Source organism: Notamacropus eugenii, chromosome 4 (genome assembly GCF_028372415.1).
Source record: "Notamacropus eugenii isolate mMacEug1 chromosome 4, mMacEug1.pri_v2, whole genome shotgun sequence".
Classification (NCBI taxonomy): domain Eukaryota; kingdom Metazoa; phylum Chordata; class Mammalia; order Diprotodontia; family Macropodidae; genus Notamacropus; species Notamacropus eugenii.
The window spans coordinates 247,534,594-247,556,876 of NC_092875.1; the positions used below are offsets into that span (position 1 = coordinate 247,534,594).

Genomic DNA, 22,283 nt, shown 5'->3' on the forward strand with positions numbered 1-22,283 from the left:
AATTGTATGCAGGAACAATACTCAACATTTGTTCTTAAAACTTTGAGTTCCAACTTCTCTTCCTTCCTCCCTCCCCACCCATCTCCATTGGGAAGGCAAGCAATTCAGTATAGGCCATATATGTGTAGTTTTGCAAATGCCTTCCATAATAGTCATGTTGTGTAAGACTAACTATATTTCCCTCCATCCTATCCTGCCCCCCCATTACTTCTATTCTCTCTTTTGACCTTGTCCGTTGCCAAGAATGTTGACTTCTAATTGCTCCCTCCTCCCATTTGCCATCCCTTCCATCGTCCCCCTCACCCTGCTGATCCCCTTCTCCCCCACTTTCCTGTATTGTAAGGTAGGTTTTCATACCAAAATGAGTGTACATTTTATTCCTTCTTTGAGTCAGATGTGATGAGAGTAAGCTTCATGTTTTCTCTTTCACCTCCCCCCTTTTTCCCTCCATTGAAAAGTCTTTTCTTGCCTCTTTTATGAGAGATAATTTACTTCATTCCATTTCTCTCTTTCTCCTCCCAATATATTCCTCTCTTACACCTTAATTTCATTCTTTTAGATATGATCCCATCCTATTCCACTCACCCTGTGCTGTGTGTGTGTGTGTGTGTGTGTGTGTGTATGTAATCCCACCAACTACCCAGATACTGAAAAGTTTCAAGAATTACAAATATTGTCTTTCCATGTAGGAATGTAAACAGTTCAACTTTAGTAAGTCCCTTATGATTTCTCTTTGCTGTTTACCTTTTCATGCTTCTCTTCATTCTTATGTTTGAAAGTCAAATTTTCTTTTCAGCTCTGGTCTTTTCATCAAGAATGCTTGAAAGTCCTCTATTTCATTGAAAAACCATTTTCCCCCTGAAGTATTATACTCAGTTTTGATGGGTAGGTGATTCTTGGTTTTAGTCCTAGTTCCTTTGACTTTTGGAATATCATATGTGGCCTCTGCTGTGCCGAGGCTGGAGCTATGGGAAGGTCCTTCTCCCTCCTGGGCCAGTTGAAAAAAACCCTCTCACCGACCTTTGGTGCCTGTGGGTTGAGAGATCAGGGAACCACTGCTACTTCAGCTAGGAATTCTGCCCCTGAGGCTTGCTCGAGTCCTCCTCCAGGTGCCGTGTGCTGAGGCCAAGGCTGGGCTGGGCTCAGCTCCTCATCTGGACAACAGACATTTCCCATCCTTTCAGGTCACCCTGGGCTGGAAATCTCCACTCCATTGTTCTATGGCTTCTGCTGCTCTAGAATTTGAAGAGAGTCTTTCTTTATAGGTATTTCATGGGCTGTGGGGGAAGAAGTAGTGTATGTGTGTCTTTCTACTCCATCATCTTGACTCCGCCCCATCTTTGACAATTTCTTGAAAAATGTCCAAGTGTAAGAGGAAGAAAAGTGGGATTTTTGTTGTTTTCTTTTTGGAGCTCAGTTTCTTAGGCTCATTGAAAACATCTGAAGGATTGATCTCCTTTGAACCCTGAGAGTTCACAGATGTGCTTAATCACATAGGTTTCCTGCCTACTAACTGAGTCCATCAGGAGCTGAGTCTTTGTTATATATGCTGGGAAGTTTGTATTTTGCTGTGAGGCTGGAGGCAGTGGCAAACAGTTGATTCTCTTGGACCTGGCTCCCCTCCCATTCTGGTGAGTTAGACCTCTCCTGCTGGGTTGGTCAGCTGCTTCACACTTCCTAGATTAATTCTGAGGTGATTTTCTAGTTGTCTAAAAGAGAATTTGAGAATGTCAGAGAGTTCCTTCCTCAATCCACCATCTCGGCACTGGAAGTCTCGGCAGCTTTTTTAAAAATTAAGATTAGGTATTAAATATTTATTAAGTAAAGGAATGGAAAAGGTCCTAAATTCTTAACCCTGTTGAGATGACACTATTTTCAACTTTCACACCATAGCTGAAAAAATCCAAAAGGCACATTGATTTGATTAATTTAGGCAGCACAGATTCTTGACCTACCCTTTGTTAAAAAAAAAAAATAGTTTGTCAATGATGTTCATGAGAGAGTTTATCAAAATTCATAATAGGGACCTCAAGATGAAGATTATTCCTTGCAATTACAGCTATCTGTTCAATTTCACATTAAAATGGCCCTTTGTTCCATCGTTGACTCTCTGAAAGAGAGCATATTCTAACACACCCATTTTTTCCTTTTCAAAGATAGCTATTGTTTGTAGATAGATGCTATCTTAATTGACAAGATAATATTTGAAACCTATAATTTAAAGTTTTACAGCCATACACATTGCGAGTCTGAAGTAAGCAGTCCAGAACTATCCTAATTCTAATCTCCAAATTCCTGCCCTTTCCAATTTCCTCTCTGAAGTATTCCTCTACACATTTTGTGCTTTATTCTGCCTAGGCTCTTCTTTTTTCTGTTACTATTTTATTGCTCCTTTACATGAATTACATCCTAAATTTACTAGCCTCCCCTGGCTGATCATCCCTTTTCTTTTCCTTCTCCTTAAAAGTCTGCCAAAAATTGGAACACTAATTCATTATTGGTGGAGTTGTGAACTGATCCAACTATTCTGGGGAGCAATTTGGAACTATGCTATAGTTCCAAAGGGCTATAAAACTGTATACTCTTTGACCCAGCTATAGCTCTTCTAGGACTGTATCCTAAAGAGATCATAAAAATGGGAAAAGGACCCACATGTACAAAAATATTTGTAGTAGCTCTCTTTGTGGTGGCTACAAAACTGGAAATTGAGGGGATGTCCATCAATTGGGAAATGGCTGAACAAGTTGTGGTATAGGAATGTAATGGAATACTATTGTGCTATAAGAAATGATGAACAGGCAGAATTCAGAAAAACCAGAAAAGACTTGAATGAGCTGATGCTGAGTGAAATGAGTGGAACCAGGAGAACATTGTATACAGTAATAACCACATTATTTGATGACTGACTTTGATAGACTTAGCCCTTCATAGCAATGCAAGGACCTAAACCAACTGCAAAAGACTCATGACTGAAAATGCCATCTATAATCAGAGAAAGAAATATGAAGTGTGATTGCAGATTGAAGCATACTATTTGCCCTCTTTTTTTGTTTGGTCTTGCTTTTTTTTCCTCGTGGTTCCATTCATTCTAATTCTTCTATACAACATGACTAATGTGAAAATATGTTCAATAAGAATGTATATGTAGAGCCTATATCAGATTGCATGAATTCTTGGGGAGGTGGAGAAAATTTAAAACTTATTGAAATGAATGTTGAAAACTAAAAATAATCTATTCTTAAAAAGCTTTCTAAGATTCATCTCATTTGTCACTCCACCCACGTTTTCTCAACTTTCATGTATCTTTCATTTCCAATTCCTTTCGAACCCCAAATGGCTTGAGCATACCAAAAGGAATCCTATTCCCACTCCCTACAAATCCATAAATCTGATTTATCAAGCTCCTTCTCCCACTCACCCCCATCCTGCTTTGGCTGATGATCTACAACATTTTAGTGTGGAGATTTTGAAATAATTTCTGAAGCAGGGGAAAAAGGTAGAAAGGTAGAAAAGTCCAGTAGTCATCAGAGACAGTTATTTGACTGTTATTATTCTGCACAAAATTGCCTAAGGGACAAAGGTCCCTGGTTCAATTCTGTGTTCAAGTAATTAGTGAAATGAATGACAGTCTAATACTTAAATCATGAGAATCTGGTCTGGTAACTATTCAACCTGTTTCAATTCAATAAATATTTACTAAGCACATAATACATGCTAGCTGTTAAGGCAAAGGGCTGGAGCACAAAAGATGACACAGTCTCTGAAACAATGCCTACCCTCAATGACAACATTCTCCTGTTAGAATACAATATATACATAGCACATAAAAGGTAATTTGAGGAGAGGGCACTTACAATTGAGAATGGCAGGAAATACTTGGTATAAGAGGTGGCAGCTGAGTTGAGCATTAAGGGAAAGTAAAGGTTCAGAAAGGTGGGAGAGAAAGGAAAGTATGGCCTGCATTTGGGTCAGCTTCTGCAACAGCACAGAAGGTGAAATAGTCACAACTTTGGGGTGCGGCAAGCAGGCCAGTTCGATTGGAATTAATCACCTAGATTGGATTAGACATGGATTAGAAATCAATCAGATTAGGTTTATAAAGTGGGAAAGGGAACAATATGAAATAAGATTGGAGGCCAAATTGTGGAGCTTTTCAAATACCAGGCAAAGGAGTTTGTATTTTATCTGAGACAATTGGAAGCCACGTGAGTTTTTTAGAAGGGAACGTCTAGTGTTTTAGAATTATTGACTTGGCAGCTATGTGTTAGATGGATTGAAATGAAGAGTTTGTACACAGGTAGCCCAAATTAGGAGGATATTGCAATATTCCTGGTGAGAGTTGAAGGGAGGGGTTGAACTAAGGATATGGAAGGACCTGTTTAAGAGATGTGATAGAGGTAGAATTAAGACTTGGCAACTCATTGGTTATTGAGGCAAGAGGAAGTTTCATGGTTTCAGAACCAGTGAGGACCTTCAGTCATCCAGCAATCCCACAGAGTTTAAGTCACTTACTCTGTCACATGGGTGCCAACTGAAAAACACTTGGTTTTATAATCAAATGATTTGAACCCAGGGCTTCCGATTCTAAATTCGCTGTTCTTTTCCACTGACAAAGGCAAAGGATGACTTTCAGGTCGAGAACCTGGATGCCTTGAGAGAGGTGCTTTAAAGTGAAATAGTCTGGAGGAGGGGTGGGTTTAACAAGGAAGTGAATGAATTCTGGTTAGAGCATGTTAACAAGAGTTCAATGGTTACCCTGGCAAAACGCAGGCTTAGATCTGGCCCCGGTCCAACTCCAGGCCCTCTGAATATTTTTAAAAGCTTCCAACGTGACGATCTTCTCAGGCCCATTTTCCCCTCATCAATACCGGGATAAACAAGGGGCTGCTGAGTCACTGATCAATTTCAGGTCAATTTCAGTGCGGGCTTAGCCAGGTCCAAAGATGTCACTAACATCCCTCCGCCGGAACCTGCAGGGATACCGAGTGCAACGACGTCAGGACGACACACCCGTCCCCCTCCCCCTAAGACTGTCCTGGAGACTCGAAAACAACCCGACAGGGAACGCCCGCATCCCCGGAGTCTGAGCCGGAAGTGAAGTCACGCTCCTGAGTGGGTGGGGCGGGGAAGCGAGCTGACGAAAGCGGAAGCGCTGGGAGGGAGGGCCAATGGGAAGCGATCGTCGCCGGGGTGAGGGCGGAAGAGAAGAGGTTCAGTTCCGGACGCCGCCCTCGCCATCTGTCACCTGCGCCTCCGGCTCTCGCTGCCGCCGTCTCTGCCTCCTCGTCCTAGACCTCTGCTGTGCCCGCTCTCTCATTCCTCCCCTCGCTGCTCCGTACGTGTGTCCTCTGCAGATGGATCTGGTCGGTGTCACCACTCCTGAGGCCAGGCCAGGGTCGGCTTGGGGGCCAAATAAGGTAGGAGGCTTGGGGATGGCGGGGACGGCCCTCCCGGAGACAGTCCGTCCTGCGAGACTCTGAGAGCCTGAATGGGAAGTCTCTGGGGCGGAGAGGTGTGTGTGTGAGGGGGGGCCGGATTGGTTCTTTGGTCCTTAGAAAAAGGGGAGACTAGTGAGGGAGGGGGCTTTCCCGTCGGGACGCGGTGGGGAGAGGGTAGAGATGAGGTGGAGTGAGCGGAAAAAACCGCGATGCCGGGGCCGGGTCCAGGGGGTTCGAGTTCCCGTGGTGGGGAGGCTTCTTTTTCTCTTCGAGACCGCGGAGCGATGGCTTCGAGCCGTCCCTGCTTTCCGTTGTTGAAGTTCTCGGTGATCGCGACCCTTTTCTTGTGTCTCTTTGAAACGCTGGTGATCCTAGACCCGCTCTCCCGAGGGTGGCGGTTTGAGGTCTGTAGTGGCCGATGGTGGCCAGAATTCTTCCTCCTGCCCTTCTCCTGGCGAGGGTGAGGGCCCCTCACAGTCCTTTTTAAACGTCCAGGTGGAGCTAAAGGAGCACTGACGCTTTCTATATCCGTCCTCTCCTTTCCTTATAAGCCGAGATCTCATGCTTCGTGATCCGTTGTTGGACGTGCTGGAATGAATCATTGTATAGGAGAAGGAATCACCTTTTCTTTTTGTCCTCATATTGGTGGTGATGTGTTTTAGTGTGCTGAAACTTCTCTTCCTAGGACTTTGTTGCCAACAGATTATGGTTCTGAATAGATGAAATAAAAATTCTGGCTTTAAAAGTTGGTTTTTTTTTTTTCACTTTGAGAGAGCATAGCCATTTAAAGGATCTTATATGGGACTTTAGGTTATGTATCTCCCTGAAAGGGGGAAATAATTATTTGGCTTAATTTAACTACAGATGAATTTAAAGAAAATAAGTTTGAATTCAATAAAGCGCCTATAGAAGTTCTTTAAAGTAACGAGAATAACTGTAGCTTTATCTGAACTAAGTTAGTTTTTTTTGTTTGCTGACCAATAGAGTGAGTTTTACATTAGGTGTCTGGACCTCTTCGTCAAGGCCGCTAGCAGTATATAGAAGTGATACTAGATGGTATTTTTAGTATGTCTCATGACTTTACATTTTTCGGGAAAGCATTTATTATGGTCATTTAAGTAAATACAAAGAAAAATTAAACACTTAATCCTTTCAAATATTGTATTTTACATAAAAAATACTTTCCTGTGTTTGGAAGTAAGAGGTATTATCCCAGTGTATTATGTGTGAGCTTGGATGAATGACTGAAAAAGTATTTATTAAGCACCGTATTCCTTCCTGCTAAGCAGTTGGGGTACAAATCAAAAGCAGAGGGTTCCCGCTTTTCAAATTAAGCATTATGTTTCAAGTGTTATTGGCTCCTTCATTTTAATGGGTGAGTGTGGCACAACGCAGCTAGGAAAATAGTGTCCAGAGAAGGGCACTTTGGTCCAGAAAGTTACAGGGATGGTGAATTGAGCCATAGAAAGTATATTGACACACCCTGAGCCATAGAAAGTATATTGACACACCCCAATCCAGGAACTTGACAGAGTTATATATATATATTTTTTAATAATTTCAGACCTGGTGAGCCAGAGGAAAGGAAGGGTACAAGCCAGCAAGATAGGTGGGGAGGTTGTGGAGGAAATGGGGATGGTAAGAAGTAAAATGAAAAATTGTAATGGAGGGTTTTCCTAAAAGTGATTCAGGAGAGCAGAGGCCTCAGAGCAAGAAGTTCCTTTGTTGCTTAATTTCTGTTTAGATTAAGTGTGTGTTAATTAATTTTGTGTATTTCTTTTGGTAAGTAATTAGCATATGGTAGTGTTAATAAATAAACCAGGCAATAATTGTAATGAAGCTGACAAAGAGTGTGAAGAAAGACAAAGTTTGGTCTAATTTTTAGGGCAAATATTTTTATAAGTTGTATAAAATGGATAGAGATGATATATTTGGGTTTGTCTCTGGTCACATCTACAAAATTACATTTCAGTCTGCTACTGTTTGAGTGCTTAGGTGCTATGGTAAATAATAGAAGTAAGATAAAACCCGTACCCTTTAATGAACAGGAAGTATATTTCTTAGCAACGAGGAACTTTGTGCTTGATGGTAAGATTGTATTTAGTAAATTTAGAAACAATTGAAGCAGTAAGCTTGACTGTAAGAAAGATTTTTAGAAGAGATTTTTGTAGAATATTCACTAAATCATGTATTTATTTAAATGACTATTATGGGCCAGGTACTAGGAATATAGAGGCAAATATTTAACAGCCCTTGGTTTCAAGCTTGCATTCTGTTATAGAAAATGATGTGTACATTCATATGAATCTACACAAAGTGATTTTGGGGGAGAGGCACTAACAGGGTGGGGGAGGGAGATCAGGAAGGGCCTTATGCAAGGGAGGTGGTGTATGAATTGAGCTTTGAAGGAAGTTAGGGACTAAAAAGAGATAGCACATCCTAGACATATTGGTGGTATTAGATAAACTTGGAAAAATAGGAGGAAGTACGTTTGTGGATGATTTTGATTATTAATTTGAGTTGATCCCCTGGGCCCACCCTTGGCCTATGATAGTGTCCCAAGTTACCTTAAAAAATGTCAATACCCCTCTTCGGGTCTATAAGCTAATGTCTTGACTATTCCTAAATAGAATTAGTTGATAACTAATTGTAAAAATGAGATAAACAAGTTTCTAGACATGTCTGAAAGCACCAGAAGAGAGAAAAGGAATGTGAAAAACAAACATTGCTTGGCAATCCCACTAAATCGTATCTGTTCAATTTTTTAATATTTACATTAAGTTGTTGACCCATACTTAGGTAGTAGGAAGCTATTGCAGGGGATCTATATCTAATTAAATTGTTGGTTTTTAAAGATTAGTCTTGGTGAGGGGGATGAATTGCAGATCGAAAGTGGGAAAGAATAACAACTAGACCAACTGTGAGACTGACATTCAGTCCTGAGGATGCCTCCAGACCTCAAGTCCTGCCCTGGGCTATATGTGCTAGGTGGTTGTGGAGAGATAAAGGAGGGATAAAGGTGACATGTGTTATTAAGAAGCATTAACAGACTATATATCTGGATATGAGTAATGAGGAAAGGTGTTCTGACCTGGCACAGAAGCAGATCAGAAGCGGATGACAAGATGGCTTGGGGGGCCGGGGGGGGGGTAGCTGGATATCATTATGTGAAGACATGTTTCTGGGGATTTGGGACGAATCTCCTGGAGGCTTAGTTTGGACCATGCTAGGCCAGATGAGAAGAGGCAGCACATCAGCAGCATGGCTGATGGCAAGATGGTCTGGGTTTAGGAGTGAACAGAGTACCGCCACAAAGGTGAAAGCCCCAGTACCAAAGGCGGAGGAACCCTGGGGGCCTTTGAGAAAGAAAGTTTTGAGTTCCAAATTGCATTCTTCCCCCACACACCCAAATAGTAAGCAGTCATATCTAGGTTATGTAAAACATTTTCATATTAGTCATTGTGTACAAGAAAACTTGAATAAAAGAAAAAAATGAAAATGAAAAATAGTATGCTTCAGTCAATATTTCAGTCAAATCAGTTCTTTCTCTGGGGGCAGATAATATGCTTCACCATTAGTTCTTTCGGATTGTCTTGGATTCTCAGTATTGCTGAGAATAGCTAAGTCGTTCACAGTTGCTTGCTATGTAAAACATTCTGGTTCTGTTCACTATGCCTCAGTTCGTTTAAGTCTTTCCAGGTTTTTCTGAAATCATTCTGCTTGTCATTTTTTATCGCATAATAATATTCCATTACAATCCTATACTATACCACAGCTTGGTTAGCTATTTCTCAATTGATGGACATGGGATTCTTTTTTTTTTTCACAATAACTTTATTATATATTTTAAAAGAATAGCAAGTTATACATAATAGTTTTGAAGTTTCATGTGCTATCAAATTTTTTTATTGTACTGCATTATGGAGGGCATGGAATTCTTCAGAAAATGTTAGATCCAGAGTTAGATCATTTTCAGGGTGTCAGATGTGATTCACACTAGAGCTTCAAATATGAAGAGTCAGTTATAGGGGCAGAGGCCAGGAAAGATGAGTTTACTTTGGGACATAAAGCGCTCAGGGTAACAACTTGACTGACTGATTTTATGTATGTACATATATGTATATTTATATAGTTACATACATATAAGTATGTATATATGAGAAATTTATTACCAGTTGTTTGGATGACATTAAATTTTAGGGGATTCTAACCTTTTTAGTGTGTCACAGACCTTTTTGGTAGTCTACTGAAGCTATTAATCATTTTTTGGAATCATGTTTTTTGCCTATATTCATACTTGGAGGAAATGCTAAATTTCGGTAGAAATTGATAAAAGTGAAGGTGTAATCTTTTTTTTTTTAAATTTATTTATTTAACTTTTAACATTCATTTTCACAAAATTTTGGGTTCCACATTTTCTCCCCATTTGTCCCCTCCCCCCACCCCAAAACACCGGGCATTCTAATTGCCCCTATCACCAATCTGCCCTCTCTTCTATCATCCCTCCCTTCCCTTGTCCCCATCTTCTCTTTTGTCCTGTAGGGCCAGATAACTTTCTATACCCCATTGCCTGTATTTCTTATTTCCTAATAGCAAGAACAGTACTCAACAGTTGTTCCTAGAACTTTGACTTCCAACTTCTCTTCATCCCTCCCTCCCCACCCATTCCCTTTGGGAAGGCAAGCAATTCAATATAGGCCATATCTGTGTAGTTTTGCAAATGACTTCCATAATAGTCGTGTTGTGTAAGACTAACTATATTTCCCTCCATCCTATCCTGCCCCCCATTGCTTCTATTCTCTCTTTTGATCCTGTCCCTGCCCAAGTGTTGACTTCAAATTGCTCCCTCCTCCCATTGCCCTCCCTTCCATCATCCCCCCCACCCTACTTATCCCCTTTTCTCCCACTTTCCTGTATTGTAAGATAGGTTTTCATACCAAATTGAGTGTGCATTTTATTCCTTCTTTAGTCAAATGTGATGAGAGTAAACTTCATGTTTTTCTCTCACCTCCCTCCTTTTTCCCTCCACTGAAAAGTCTTTTACTTGCCTCTTTTATGACATAATTTGCCCCATTCCATTTCTCCCTTTCTTCTCCCAATATATTTCTCTCTCACCCCTTAATTCCATTTTTTTAAGATATGATCCCATCCTGTTCAATTCACTCTGTGCTCTTTGTCTCTCTGTGCGTGTGTGTGTGTAATCTCACCAACTACCCAGATACTGAAAAGTTTCAAGAGTTACAAATATTGTCTTTCCATGTAGGAATGTAAACAGTTCAACTTTAGTAAGTCCCTTATGACTTCTCTTTGCTGTTTACCTTTTCATGCTTCTCTTCAATCTTGTGTTTGAAAGTCAAATTTTCTTTTCAGCTCTGGTCTTTTCATCAAGAATGCTTGAAAGTCCTCTGTTTCATTGAAAGACCATTTTTTCCCCTGAAGTATTATACTCAGTTTTGCTGGGTGGGTGATTTCTTGGTTTTAGTCCTAGTTCCTTTGACTTCTGGAATATGATATTCCACACCCTTCAATCCCTTAATGTAGAAGCTGCTAGATATTGTGTTATCCTGATTGTATTTCCACAATACTTGAATTGTTTCTTTCTAGCTGCTTGCAATATTTTGTCCTTGACCAGGGAACTCTGGAATTTGGCCACAATGTTCCTAGGAGTTTCTCTTTTTGGATCTCTTTCAGGCAGTGATTGGTGGATTCCTTGAATACTTATTTTGCCCTCTGGTTCTAGAATCTCAGGGCAGTTTTCCTTGATAATTTCATGAAAGATGATGTCTGGGCTCTTTTTCTGATCATGGCTTTCAGGTAGTCCCATAATTTTTAAATTATCTCTCCTGGATCTATTTTCCAGATCAGTTGTTTTTCCAATGAGATATTTCACATTATCTTCCATTTTGTCATTCTTTTGTTTTTGTTTTGTGATTTCTCGGTTTCTCACAAAGTCATTAGCCTCCATCTGTTCCATTCTAATTTTGAAAGAACTATTTTCTTCAGTGAGCTTTTGAGCCTCCTTTTCCATTTGGCTAATTCTGCTTTTGAAAGCATTTTTCTCCTCATTTTTTGAACCCCTTTTGCCAATTGAGTTAGCCTACAGCATTTTTTTGGGTCTCCTTTATCAAGGTGTTGACCTGCTTTTGATGCTTTTCTTGCATCTCTCTCATTTCTCTTCCCAGTTTTTCCTCCACCTCTCTAACTTGATTTTCAAAATCCTTTTTGAGCTCTTCCATGGCCTGAGCCCATGGTATATTTATTTTGGATGTGTGGGATACAGAAGCCTTCTGTGTCTTTCCCCGATGGTAAGCATTGTTCTTCCTCCTCTGAAAGGAAGGGAGGAGATATCTGTTCACCAAGAAAGTAACCTTCTATGGTCTTATTTTTTTTCCCTTTTCTGGGCATTTTCCCAGCCAGTGACTTAACTTCTGAGTTTCCTCTCCACACCCATCTCACCTCCAGTTCTGCCCAGCTAGTGCTTGGGGTCTGAGATGCAAATGTTGCTTCCTAGCCTCAGGGCTTTGGGCAGGGGCGGGGCTGCTATTCAGTGTGAGATTAAGTTCAGGTGCTTAGGTGGGGGCAGGACCGCCACACAGGGCTCAGTTCTCTCAGGGGGTTTATGCAGAGACCTTCAACAATGGATCAGGGCTCCTGCCTGCTCTGGGAGCCCTTGTCCACTGCCACCCCCACTGCTGCCTCCTGAGGGGGCCTGAGTTATGGGTGGTGGGGACACCCCGCTCCGTCCTGGCGAGCCAAAAAAACTCTCTCACTCACCCCTGGCACCTGTGGGTGGAGGGACCTGGGCGGCCACTGGAGATTCTGTCCCTGAAGCCTGCTGGGATCTGCTCCTCTAGGTGCTGCATGGCCAAGGCAGTGCTGGGCTCTGCTCCCGGGTCCGGTGCACGATGGACCTTTGGTGTCTGTTTTCAGGGCTCTCTGGAACAGAAATCTCCTCCACTCCCTTGTTTTGTGGCTTCTGCTGCTCCAGAATTTGTTGGGAGTTCTTCTTTACAGATATTTTGTGAGCTATGGGTTTGGAGCTAGCATATGTGTATCTTTCTATTCTGCTGTCTTGGCTCCTCCCCCAGGTGTAATCTTTTTTTTCCATCCAGGTTCATAAACCCCTTGAAATCAGTTCAGGTCTGTGGACTGTAGCTTAAGAACCCTCTACGTTAGAGTCAGGATCCAAAAAGGTTTTGACAGGCTACTGCATTGGTTAGAGTCTAATAAAATGATATTTAACAGGGATGGAGGAAATATAGCAGGGTAGCAGTTTGAAAAAGATCTTAGCGGCTTGAGGCTCGAAAATGAGGTAAGAGTGTGATTAAGGCAGCCAGAAAAGCTAACATAATCTTTGGCTGGATTAAAGAGAGACAAGGTTATCGGGAGTGGGAGAAGGAGTAGCAGTGGCAGTGACAGTAGTAGTAGTGATAATAATAATAGTTAGTACTTTTATAGTGTTTTAAGATTTGCAAATTGCTGTACATACAGTATCTTATTTAATTCTCACAACAGCCCTGGGACTTTCCTTATCCCTGTATTACAAATGAGGAAACAGATATATTAGGTCAAATGTCTGAGGTAGGATTTGAACTCAGGTTTTCTTGTCTCCAAATACACCATTCTTACTCACTACAGGAAGTAATAGACTTTACTGTAGTCACACTCTATCTGGATTGTTCTTTGCAGTTATGGCTGGATGCCACATTTTAGAAGACATTGATGTGCTGGAAAGTGACCAAGGAAGGGTGACTAAGAGGGTAAAGGACTTAAAATCATGCCATAAGAGGACTGGTTGAAGGAAATGGCCATGCTTAGACTAGATAAGAGAGGACTTAAGGGGTGGGAATTGGGGTGGGGCAGTAATGATTGATGATGAGAACTTTTTAAAGTGTTTGAAGGGCTGTTATATAGAATAGGGTAGAATTAAGAATAAGGAGTAGAAATTGCAGATAGATTTAGGCTTCTAAGAAAAATGGGCATGTCAGTCAGTTAACATTTATTACGTGCCTAATAAGTGCACTATGCTAAGCGCTGGGGAATACAAATCTGGAGAAAAAAGAAAAGACAGTTTCTGCCCTCAAAGAGCTTACAGTTTAATAGCAGAAGACAATATGCAAAAGGAAGCCTAAAGAAGGGGTTGGAGTAGGAAAGTACCTGTCCTGAAAGCATGGGGAAAAAGTCCAGAGCTGTGTAGCCAGGTGGGAAATGAAGAAATTGTTGTTCTGGCTTCTCTGTTTTACATGGAGGTTTGGGGAAGAGCTTTTCTTTCCACAGGACCCAGCCAAAGAGGAAGAGAGTACTGAGAGTCCTGGTGAAGTGATATACTCCTGCAGGATGATAAGATTCCTGCTGATGACATTTCTGGGAGGGTAGCGAAGTCCAAAGGAGTGCAGGCAGGTGGAAAATGAGAGCTTTACAGTTTACAAGGATGATTACACTTACATCAAGAACTACAACTGTCCCTTTTTGGAAGAGCTCTTGCAGTAGTGCATATTTGCTTACCATTTCTGGCATTCTTCCTTTTTCCTGAATATTATAATTGATTTGAGACTAGATCTCCCTATTTTACTCAGTCTGGAAGTGTATTGCCGCTCTGATACTCCATTTTCTATGTCTATTAGCACATAAGGTTTGACTGACTTGGGCTCTTTAGGTCCCCCTGTTCATCATATTGATGATGGACTCAGTGAAAACATTCAATTGGCATAGTCTACTCCAGCTCAGAACTCTGGGGTTCAAATGTTACACTAACATCAGGCTGCCCAGTAACAGCGATTACATTAAGTGCTACCATTTCCACCTTGTAGTTGATTTTTAAGAGATACTATTTTGCTTTTGAACTCAGGTGTTTAATTTGAATGTTTAGAAGTCTCTAAAATATAAATCTACATTTGGTGTTGCTTGGTAAAGCATATTAGGATATAAAAACAAAGCTAAATTACAAATTGTGAAATTTATTAAATTTTTATTTGTTTTATAGTGTCCTTGGGGCACCTCTCAAAATACAATATCATGTTCATTGGCTGATGTAATGAGTGAACAATTAGCTAAAGAGCTACAATTGGAAGATGAAGCCGCTGCTTTTCCAGAAGCTGTCGCGTAAGTATGATTTGCCAAGAACCCTAATTTTCTAGTGGTTTAATTGTTAAAGGACCCAGGATCACATTCTTGCTCTGTCCTTCTACCTTTGTAAACTTGCAAAGTAAACAAGCTTCATTAATCACTTACTGTGTGCCAAGCACCATTCTAAGCACTAAGCAAAGCTGCTGGGGAGCCTCAGCGCCTTCATGTATAAAATGAAAGGGTTGGACTATGTGTAAATGCATGTGCTTTGTGTGCCTTCCAGCTCTAAATCTTTTTGACTATACAAACAATTCTTTTTAGACTTTGTATTATTGAATAAAATGAGCTGCTCTTTCTGAAAAGCATATATTTTCTGATACTGAATAGTGAAGTAGAACCAAATTATGGCCAAAATATGTGTAGTGAATCTATTTCTCATTGTTTCCCTTTGTGAGTAGGGGACTAGTGAAGATGTCATTTCTTGGAATTTCCTTATGGACCTTTTTGCTTTTTGTTCTGTCATTCTACTCCCAATCCTGACCAGCCATCTCCTAAATGTATGTAATTGGTCATAAGAAGAACTGGGCGTGCTAATACAGTTATCCCTTCCACATCTTGACTTTTCCTATTGTGGTTTTGATATGTTGAAGGTCGGTATAAGAAATTAAATGGGAATTTTGGGGGAGTTTTGCAGAAGCCACAGACAACATGTGAAGGCCAGCAGATGATGAAAAAATTTAGAAACTTAGAAACGCATAAAATATATGTATATTATTATATAATATCAATGCAAAATTTATAATAAGAAACGTGAACACACTATAAAAGAAAAAATTCAGACTTCTTCTGTGGTAGGAAAGGAGGGCCAAAAAATTTTACATGGATTTTCTAGATCTCAAGGGTGCCACACTCTTAACCCCAGAGATGTGAAAGGGATAACTGTATCCATTATTAGCTATGTTCTGGAAAATGGTTTTTCTGTGGGTGGTGGACCATCTTTGTACTTAAAGGATTTTTTATGAGTTTTACATTTTCTTATTTTGGGTAGTGTTGCTGAAGGACCATTTGTTACTGGAGAAAATATTGATACTTCTAGTGATCTAATGCTGGCTCAGATGTTGCAGATGGAGTTTGACAGAGAATATGATGCCCAACTTCGGCGTGAAGAAAAGAAATTCAATGGAGATAGCAAAGGTACTCTTCTCCTATTGTATGAACTCCATTGACTGGTACCAAATGCATATGACATTTTACTAAATAAATCTTCAAATGTTTTGTGTCCTTAAGTTTCCATTTCCTTTGAAAATTATCGAATGGTGCATCCTTATGAAGACAGCGATAGCTCTGAAGATGAAGTTGACTGGCAGGATACTCGCCATGATCCCTACAGAGCAGGTACCAGGTTTATCTTCACTTTTGTATATGTTGAGGAGAGGGAAAAGGGAGAGACTCTTTTTCCCTTCTTTCTCTCTCTCTCTCTCTTTTTTTTTTTTAACAATTTTATGTTTTGTCATTGGATTCATGAACCAAAAATGAGTAACTGAAAGTTTACCATTTAGTTTTCTTGTCTTTTAGCTTTAAAATGTTGATTATTACAGGTTATTGTTCATTATTCGTTTCCTTTGCTTTGGTCACCTATAGCTAAACCTGTTCCTACTCCCAAGAAGGGTTTTATTGGAAAAGGAAAAGATATTACCACCAAACATGATGAAGTAGTGTGTGGAAGAAAGAATACAGCACGAATGGAAAATGTAAGTTATGGAATGTGTGTCTGCCTTCTAGAACATGGATCACACAGCTGTGGTCTCCAGGCCAATTGTATTTTAAAATGTAAAAGCTATTCTTAGCTCTCAAGCCATCAAAAAAACCAAAACAAAACAGGTGCCATGTTCTAAAAGCATGTTTAATTGAATAAGAAGAAATATAGAATACTTATGAGGAAAGTTTTAATTTTTACTTTAAAAACACTTCAATTGACAGAAGAAACTTTTGCAAAAACTTGAATGCAAATAAGAATTTCAGGGAACCTTAGATGAAAATGATAGATTTATTGCTTTAAATAAGGGATCACAAGTATCTTGGTAGATAATTCTATACCTTAAACTTTTCAGTTTGAAAAGTTTCATCTTAATGTGAAAAGAGCCACAGTTAGTCACTTTGTTCTTCTGGAAAGAATTCTTAGAGTTGGTAGTAAGTGAATATTAGTTTCTTTATGTGTAGGATCTATGGGTTCTAATATCTTTTAAATCCTAGTGCCAAGCAAATATAGGAAAGCCTAGAAATAAAAAATGTAAGAAGTGTTTGCATTATTTAGGTCTTCTAGCTTGTTTTGAGTCCTTAGTAGTTAGGACTGAACTTAGTAATCATTTATATTGCAGCATAACAGTGTTGTCTTAAATTTTTATTGGTAGTTTGCACCTGGATTCCAAGTAGGAGATGGAATTGGGATGGATTTAAAACTACCAAATCAGGTCTTCAATGCTTTAAAACAACATGCCTACTCTGAGGAACGTCGGAGTGCCCGTGTCCATGAGAAAAAGGAACATTCTACGGCAGTAAGTGTTCTCAAATTCTCATGTCTGGTGAAAAGATTTAGCCGTAACACTTCACTTTGGTTTTAGAATGTTTGCTTTTTTTTGGTAGTATCTTTTAACAGGAGAGACAACATATCATAGCAGATAGAACTTGTCTGTTGAGTCAGGGAAGATCTGGGTTCACTTATAGGCTGTGTGAACCTGGGCAAGTCACTTAACTTCTCAGTGCCCCAGGTAACTCTTAAGACTCTCTAGGTTGAAAAGCTGGTGCCAGTTTGAATTGGTAAAGGGAATTTGCTCACTATTGTTCCTTATGTGAACGAAATCAAAGGACTGGACCAAAAAAATTTTTTTTTTTAAACAAGATTGGGCCTTTCAAATCAAAGCTACAAATAATTTTCTAAAATCACTTAACTTTCTAGATTATTATTCCCTAATTTATTGTGATTTTTGCAAGTTCATAAAGCAAAATATATAGTTTATGTGCTGATGAATATTTCAGGATTTTTCATTGAAAAAAGATTTATTTGATTTATGCTTTTTCTTTATGTTTATAACCAGACTTTAGTAGTTCATATTAGTTACATTAGAGATGCATTTAAATAGCAAGAAAATTAAATCACCAAACCTGTTGTCAGGTTTTTGTAGATAAAAGTCCAACCACACTTGAAAGAGTATGAAAAATTTCCACCTTTTTGATGTGTGTGTGTATAGTTGAGTAATCTTTTGCATGTGTAATTCTTTATTTTTACAGGAAAAAGCAGTAGATCCTAAAACACGTTTACTTATGTACAAGATGGTCAATTCTGGAATGCTGGAGACAATCACTGGCTGTATTAGTACAGGAAAGGAATCTGTTGTCTTTCATGCATATGGAGGGAGGTAAATAAGCAAAATATTCTAATTTAAAGAGAATTAGTCAAGGATGCCATTTTCCCCCTTATAGTATTAGTTATTTATATAGCTATACTCTCTGTATTTTAATACTTCTATTTGCTCAGTGTGGCAGGACCTTTGAAACTCCAGGGTCACTTTCATGTTATGGATGCATTGAAGTAGCATTTAAAAGCAGAGGAATCCCTTTTTAAACAAAATGTTTATAACAAACTATCTTTTTTTAACTGAAGCAAAAAAAATGTTTGAAACTCTCTGTTACATATAAAAATCTTTTATTTCGTGATACTTTTGCTAGAAAATTTTTCTGACTTCATTAAGCTATATTTTATATATGTATGTGTGTGTGATATGTATATATTTTTTTTATGTACCCTAAAACCTCACATGAAGCAAAAATAAAAGCTCCAGAGACATTTGCAAATCTAATAAATTCTGGTCTAAATATAAGATTTCCTTTTGGGGGATGGAGGAGCCTGAAGTCTAAATGGGAACTCAGAGCTTCTATGATTCTTAAAGTGGGGAATGGGGGCACAAGTATAAATTGTAGGAGGCTCTGTTCCATTCCAGGAAAGTGTTGCTAGGGCAGAAGATAGAAGGAGGTACTGATATTGGCCTATTTGATATGCGTGAATCAACTTTCAACATACCTTTGTTTTAAGAGATACATTGGCTTAGAGCATGCTTTTGCCCCTATAGTGTGGGAAAGAGTAGCATAGCTTTGGAAGAGTAAGTTGGCTGTAAATTGTATGGCATCTAGGAGAGGCAGATAAAACTTATCTGATAATGATGGACTGTGGAGAGTCAATTCTCAAATTATGAAAGAATAAAGAAAATTATTAAGTACTTGACAATATGCCACACACTGCTGAGTGCTAGGTATACAATACAAAAATGAGATAGTTTCTCACTTCAGTAAGTTTTCATTCTAATGAGAGAGATAGCACAGAAGAGAGAGGTAACTAGGGAAGGGAGTTAAAGGTTTGGGAAGTAGCAGAGATGGTGGGTGGGGGAAAAGGGCTATCCATAAAGTCTCTTTCCAGAGGGAATGGTAGTGTTGATTTGATTACTGTTCTCAGAGCAAGACGTAGAGAGGATGCATTAGTATTCTATTATATGACCACTGGGCTCCTCTTTTCCCCTCAATATATTGCCTTTCTCAGAATGCAAGAGGCAGAGAATACTTAGTTTTCATGTTATAGAGAAAAGAAGAATTAAATACTAGGGGCATGCTGGTTTATATTCCCAGGTTGGGCATTCAGTCTTTTTTTAAAGCAATTACTACAATAGATGCTGTTGAGGATACAGAAGAGATAAGATATGGGCTTAGCCCTTGAAGTTGAAGACACACTACTACTAAGACAAGCTTTTTAAAAGATTTTGTATAAAAAAGTATTTAATTTAGTGATAGAGTTCAGGTATCTCAAATCCAGTCACCAAGGAGCATATAGTCTTGCAAGAGATACTCAATGGAACCTTTTGTCCCTTTTTACTAATGACTATAATTATCTTAAAAATTGTTAAGAGAGATGAGTGCAGTGTCATTAAAGGAATGGAATAAATCAGTGGTATCAAACTCCATAGAAAGAGATCCCTGTGGGTGCTACATATTGACAAATTAACAGTCTACATTATATTTAAATGTATTTTGTTACGCATTTTCCAGTTACATTTTAATATGGTTGGAGGGAGTGAGTTTGAAGCCCAATATAAACTGAAAACCTTTGAATCCAGTGATACAGATTAAATATTGTGGGACTTGAGGAATCAGAGTTGATGGAAGAGGAGAGGGAATGGACAGGAAAAACACAGAAGTGTTGGGCCTGCCAGGTAAGGGAACAATACTAGTGAAGTATGAAGGTGATGCTTCACATTTCTCCCTTTTAGAGGCCCATAACGTAAGTTTATCCATATTTCACTCACACATACACAAGACATACTCTTCGCATGTATCTGAAGGCAACAGCTGTCTTCTTGCCCTCTCATCACCACCTCACTTATTTCACTTGCTCATGGCATTTCTACAGTCTAACTTTACCATTTCTTTCAACTGCTTCTCATACAACATGTTCTCATACTGTTGGGTCTCTGGTGGTGATCTGTTAAAATGTAGTCCTCAGAGGGCTTCTGACATGGTCTTACCATGGCAGAGAGGGGTGACAGTTACTTCCCTTGTTCTGTTAAACATGAGATAGGACAAGCTTTTTTGGCAGCATTATCACACTATCAGCTCATGCTGACTAAGTTCTTTTTCATGGGAGCTGGTTTGATGACTCCTCAAACCAGCCTAGTTCGTTATCATTCTTAAGTGCAAGATTTTATATTTTTAGGTCATTGTTACTTGCCATCTTTTGTCTTTATGCAAGTAGTTGACAGAAGAATTGACCAGCTTGGGGCAAGATAGAGCGTCTTCCAGCACACCATTGGGAAATCCTTTCTGGTTGACATTGCTCATCATTTCTTTGGTTACAATCATTCAGCTAATAATGGATTAAAAAAACCATATTAAAGGCTTACTACATGTATCAGGCGTCTGGTGTGCTAAGTACTGGGGATATAAATTTTAAAAGTAAGTCTTGGTCTTTGTCCTCAAGGAGCTTATATTCTAATAGGCATAGATATAGAAGAGAGGTAACTAGGGGATGTTTTTTGTCCAAGGAGTCACAGAGAATGAGGATTTGATTCATCTGGCTTTCAGTCATTTAAGTTGTGCTTTCACCTAATCATGTGACTGAAGCCACATTTTTCTTACTTTTTTGCAAAGATATCATGAGAAACTTTTTGGGCCATTTTGAAATCAAGATACACAGGTTTGCAAAGTTTTCCACTCTACCCATCCAATGTAATGGGCTTGAGGGGACTCAGATTGTCAGTTTTAGGTATACCAAATAATGAGTTGCTCATATAATCAGAGACTTGAAAAATACCATGAAAGATCATTTTGTCTTCCTCTTATTTTATATCTGTCACACCTAGTCCACAAACAAATGAGAATCTAGCCTCTTTTTAAAACATCATTTTTCTTCATTCATTTTAAAATGTCGTGTTTCTTGAATTTATCACCAGAACCATTAAGGGGAAAATGATATTACTGAGTTCTGCTGAAAAATTATTGTCATGTAGGTGAAAATTGTCTATTAAAACGTGGGTTTTCATGATTCAAGATTTGTGGACCTTTTTGGAGAAAAAAATTTGATGGTTCCTCAAAATAGGAATGTTCTTTTGAAGTTCTGTTCTGCTGAAAGGCTTGGTATCTTAAAATATTAAGTTAGAAGAGGCCTTACTTAGGATCTGGAAATATGTACTGACTTGACCTTTTTTTCCTTTTATATATCAGCATGGAAGATGGGAAAGAAGATAGTAAGGTTGTACCTTCAGAATGTGCCCTAAAGGTATTTAAAACAACTCTTAATGAATTCAAGAATCGTGACAAATACATTAAGGATGATTTCAGGTTTAAAGATCGCTTCAGTAAATTGAATCCCCGAAAGATCATCCGTATGTGGGCAGAAAAAGAAATGCACAACCTAACAAGGTACAGAAAATCAAAAGGCCAAAAGAGGTCTTGGGTGTCTGTCACTATTGTTTTAGGTATCCTAAATGTCAATTTAAAGACTACCAGATAAGGAATCTTCTTGATCTCTCTTCATAACAAGAGTTTTTAAATACCACAGTGAAATATTTTCCTATTTGTTATAACATTCCCAAAACTAAATTGCCTAGAGGAAATGCAGAGCAACTGGACATTTTTTTCCACATATAAAAATTCTTTTATATCATGGAGCTATTTTTTAAGATTTCACTTCTTTTTCTACAGGCTAAATAATCTGTTTTCATTTACATTGGTACCAAATTAGATACTGAAGATTTTCTTCAACTTTTGTGACATGGAATACAAAATATTTGTAAGCTTTTATAGCAGAAGATATTTGTTTTACTAGTTTTAATTTTCACTGTATTTGTAATTCTGATTTATGTTTCAGTCAACAATTTAGAGGAGGCTTAAGCCTTGGAAATCATGTGTCCAACTTCCTCATTTTACAGTAAAGAAAACTAGGGCTCTGAGAGGTTCAGTGATACCACACAGCTGAGTTTTGTGCCAGAGCCAGAATGAGGGCCTTCATCTGTTGACAGTTCTTTCTGCTTTACTCTGTTGCTTCTCAGGGCAATTTACAAGTTATAATAGATCTCAAGTAATTGTAATATATTTCATGATGACTTCTCATCTTGTTATTGTGATTTGTTTTTGCTTTTTTGAAGCATATACTAAAATGCAAAAGGCATAAGATAAAATTTATAGAGGCACAAGATCATAAATACTAAGTAGAAGGTTTTTTTTAATACATTTTTG

At 38.9% G+C, this 22,283-nt stretch overlaps 1 protein-coding gene and 1 long non-coding RNA gene across 3 annotated transcripts in view; one reads left to right on the top strand and one right to left on the bottom strand.

Annotated features, from left to right (window-relative positions):
- LOC140501133 (uncharacterized) lies at positions 1–5,295 on the bottom strand. Of its 2 annotated transcripts, none has more exons than XR_011966074.1 (2): positions 4,756–5,295; positions 1–1,709 (listed from the first exon to the last, which is right to left on the bottom strand). It is a non-coding gene; the product is annotated as an uncharacterized lncRNA (long non-coding RNA). The 2 variants fall into 2 exon arrangements; XR_011966073.1 differs by having other exon boundaries at positions 4,513–5,295.
- Positions 5,151–22,283, top strand: part of RIOK3 (RIO kinase 3) — a 24,734-nt gene continuing 7,601 nt past the window's right edge. Inside the window, exons 1-8 of the mRNA XM_072604394.1 lie at positions 5,151–5,417; positions 14,422–14,540; positions 15,553–15,698; positions 15,792–15,899; positions 16,146–16,255; positions 16,916–17,059; positions 17,793–17,920; positions 21,270–21,467. Of these exons, the coding sequence (XP_072460495.1) occupies positions 5,169–5,417; positions 14,422–14,540; positions 15,553–15,698; positions 15,792–15,899; positions 16,146–16,255; positions 16,916–17,059; positions 17,793–17,920; positions 21,270–21,467 (1,202 nt within the window). The 5' untranslated portion in view covers positions 5,151–5,168. The remainder of the gene's footprint in view (positions 5,418–14,421; positions 14,541–15,552; positions 15,699–15,791; positions 15,900–16,145; positions 16,256–16,915; positions 17,060–17,792; positions 17,921–21,269; positions 21,468–22,283) is intronic.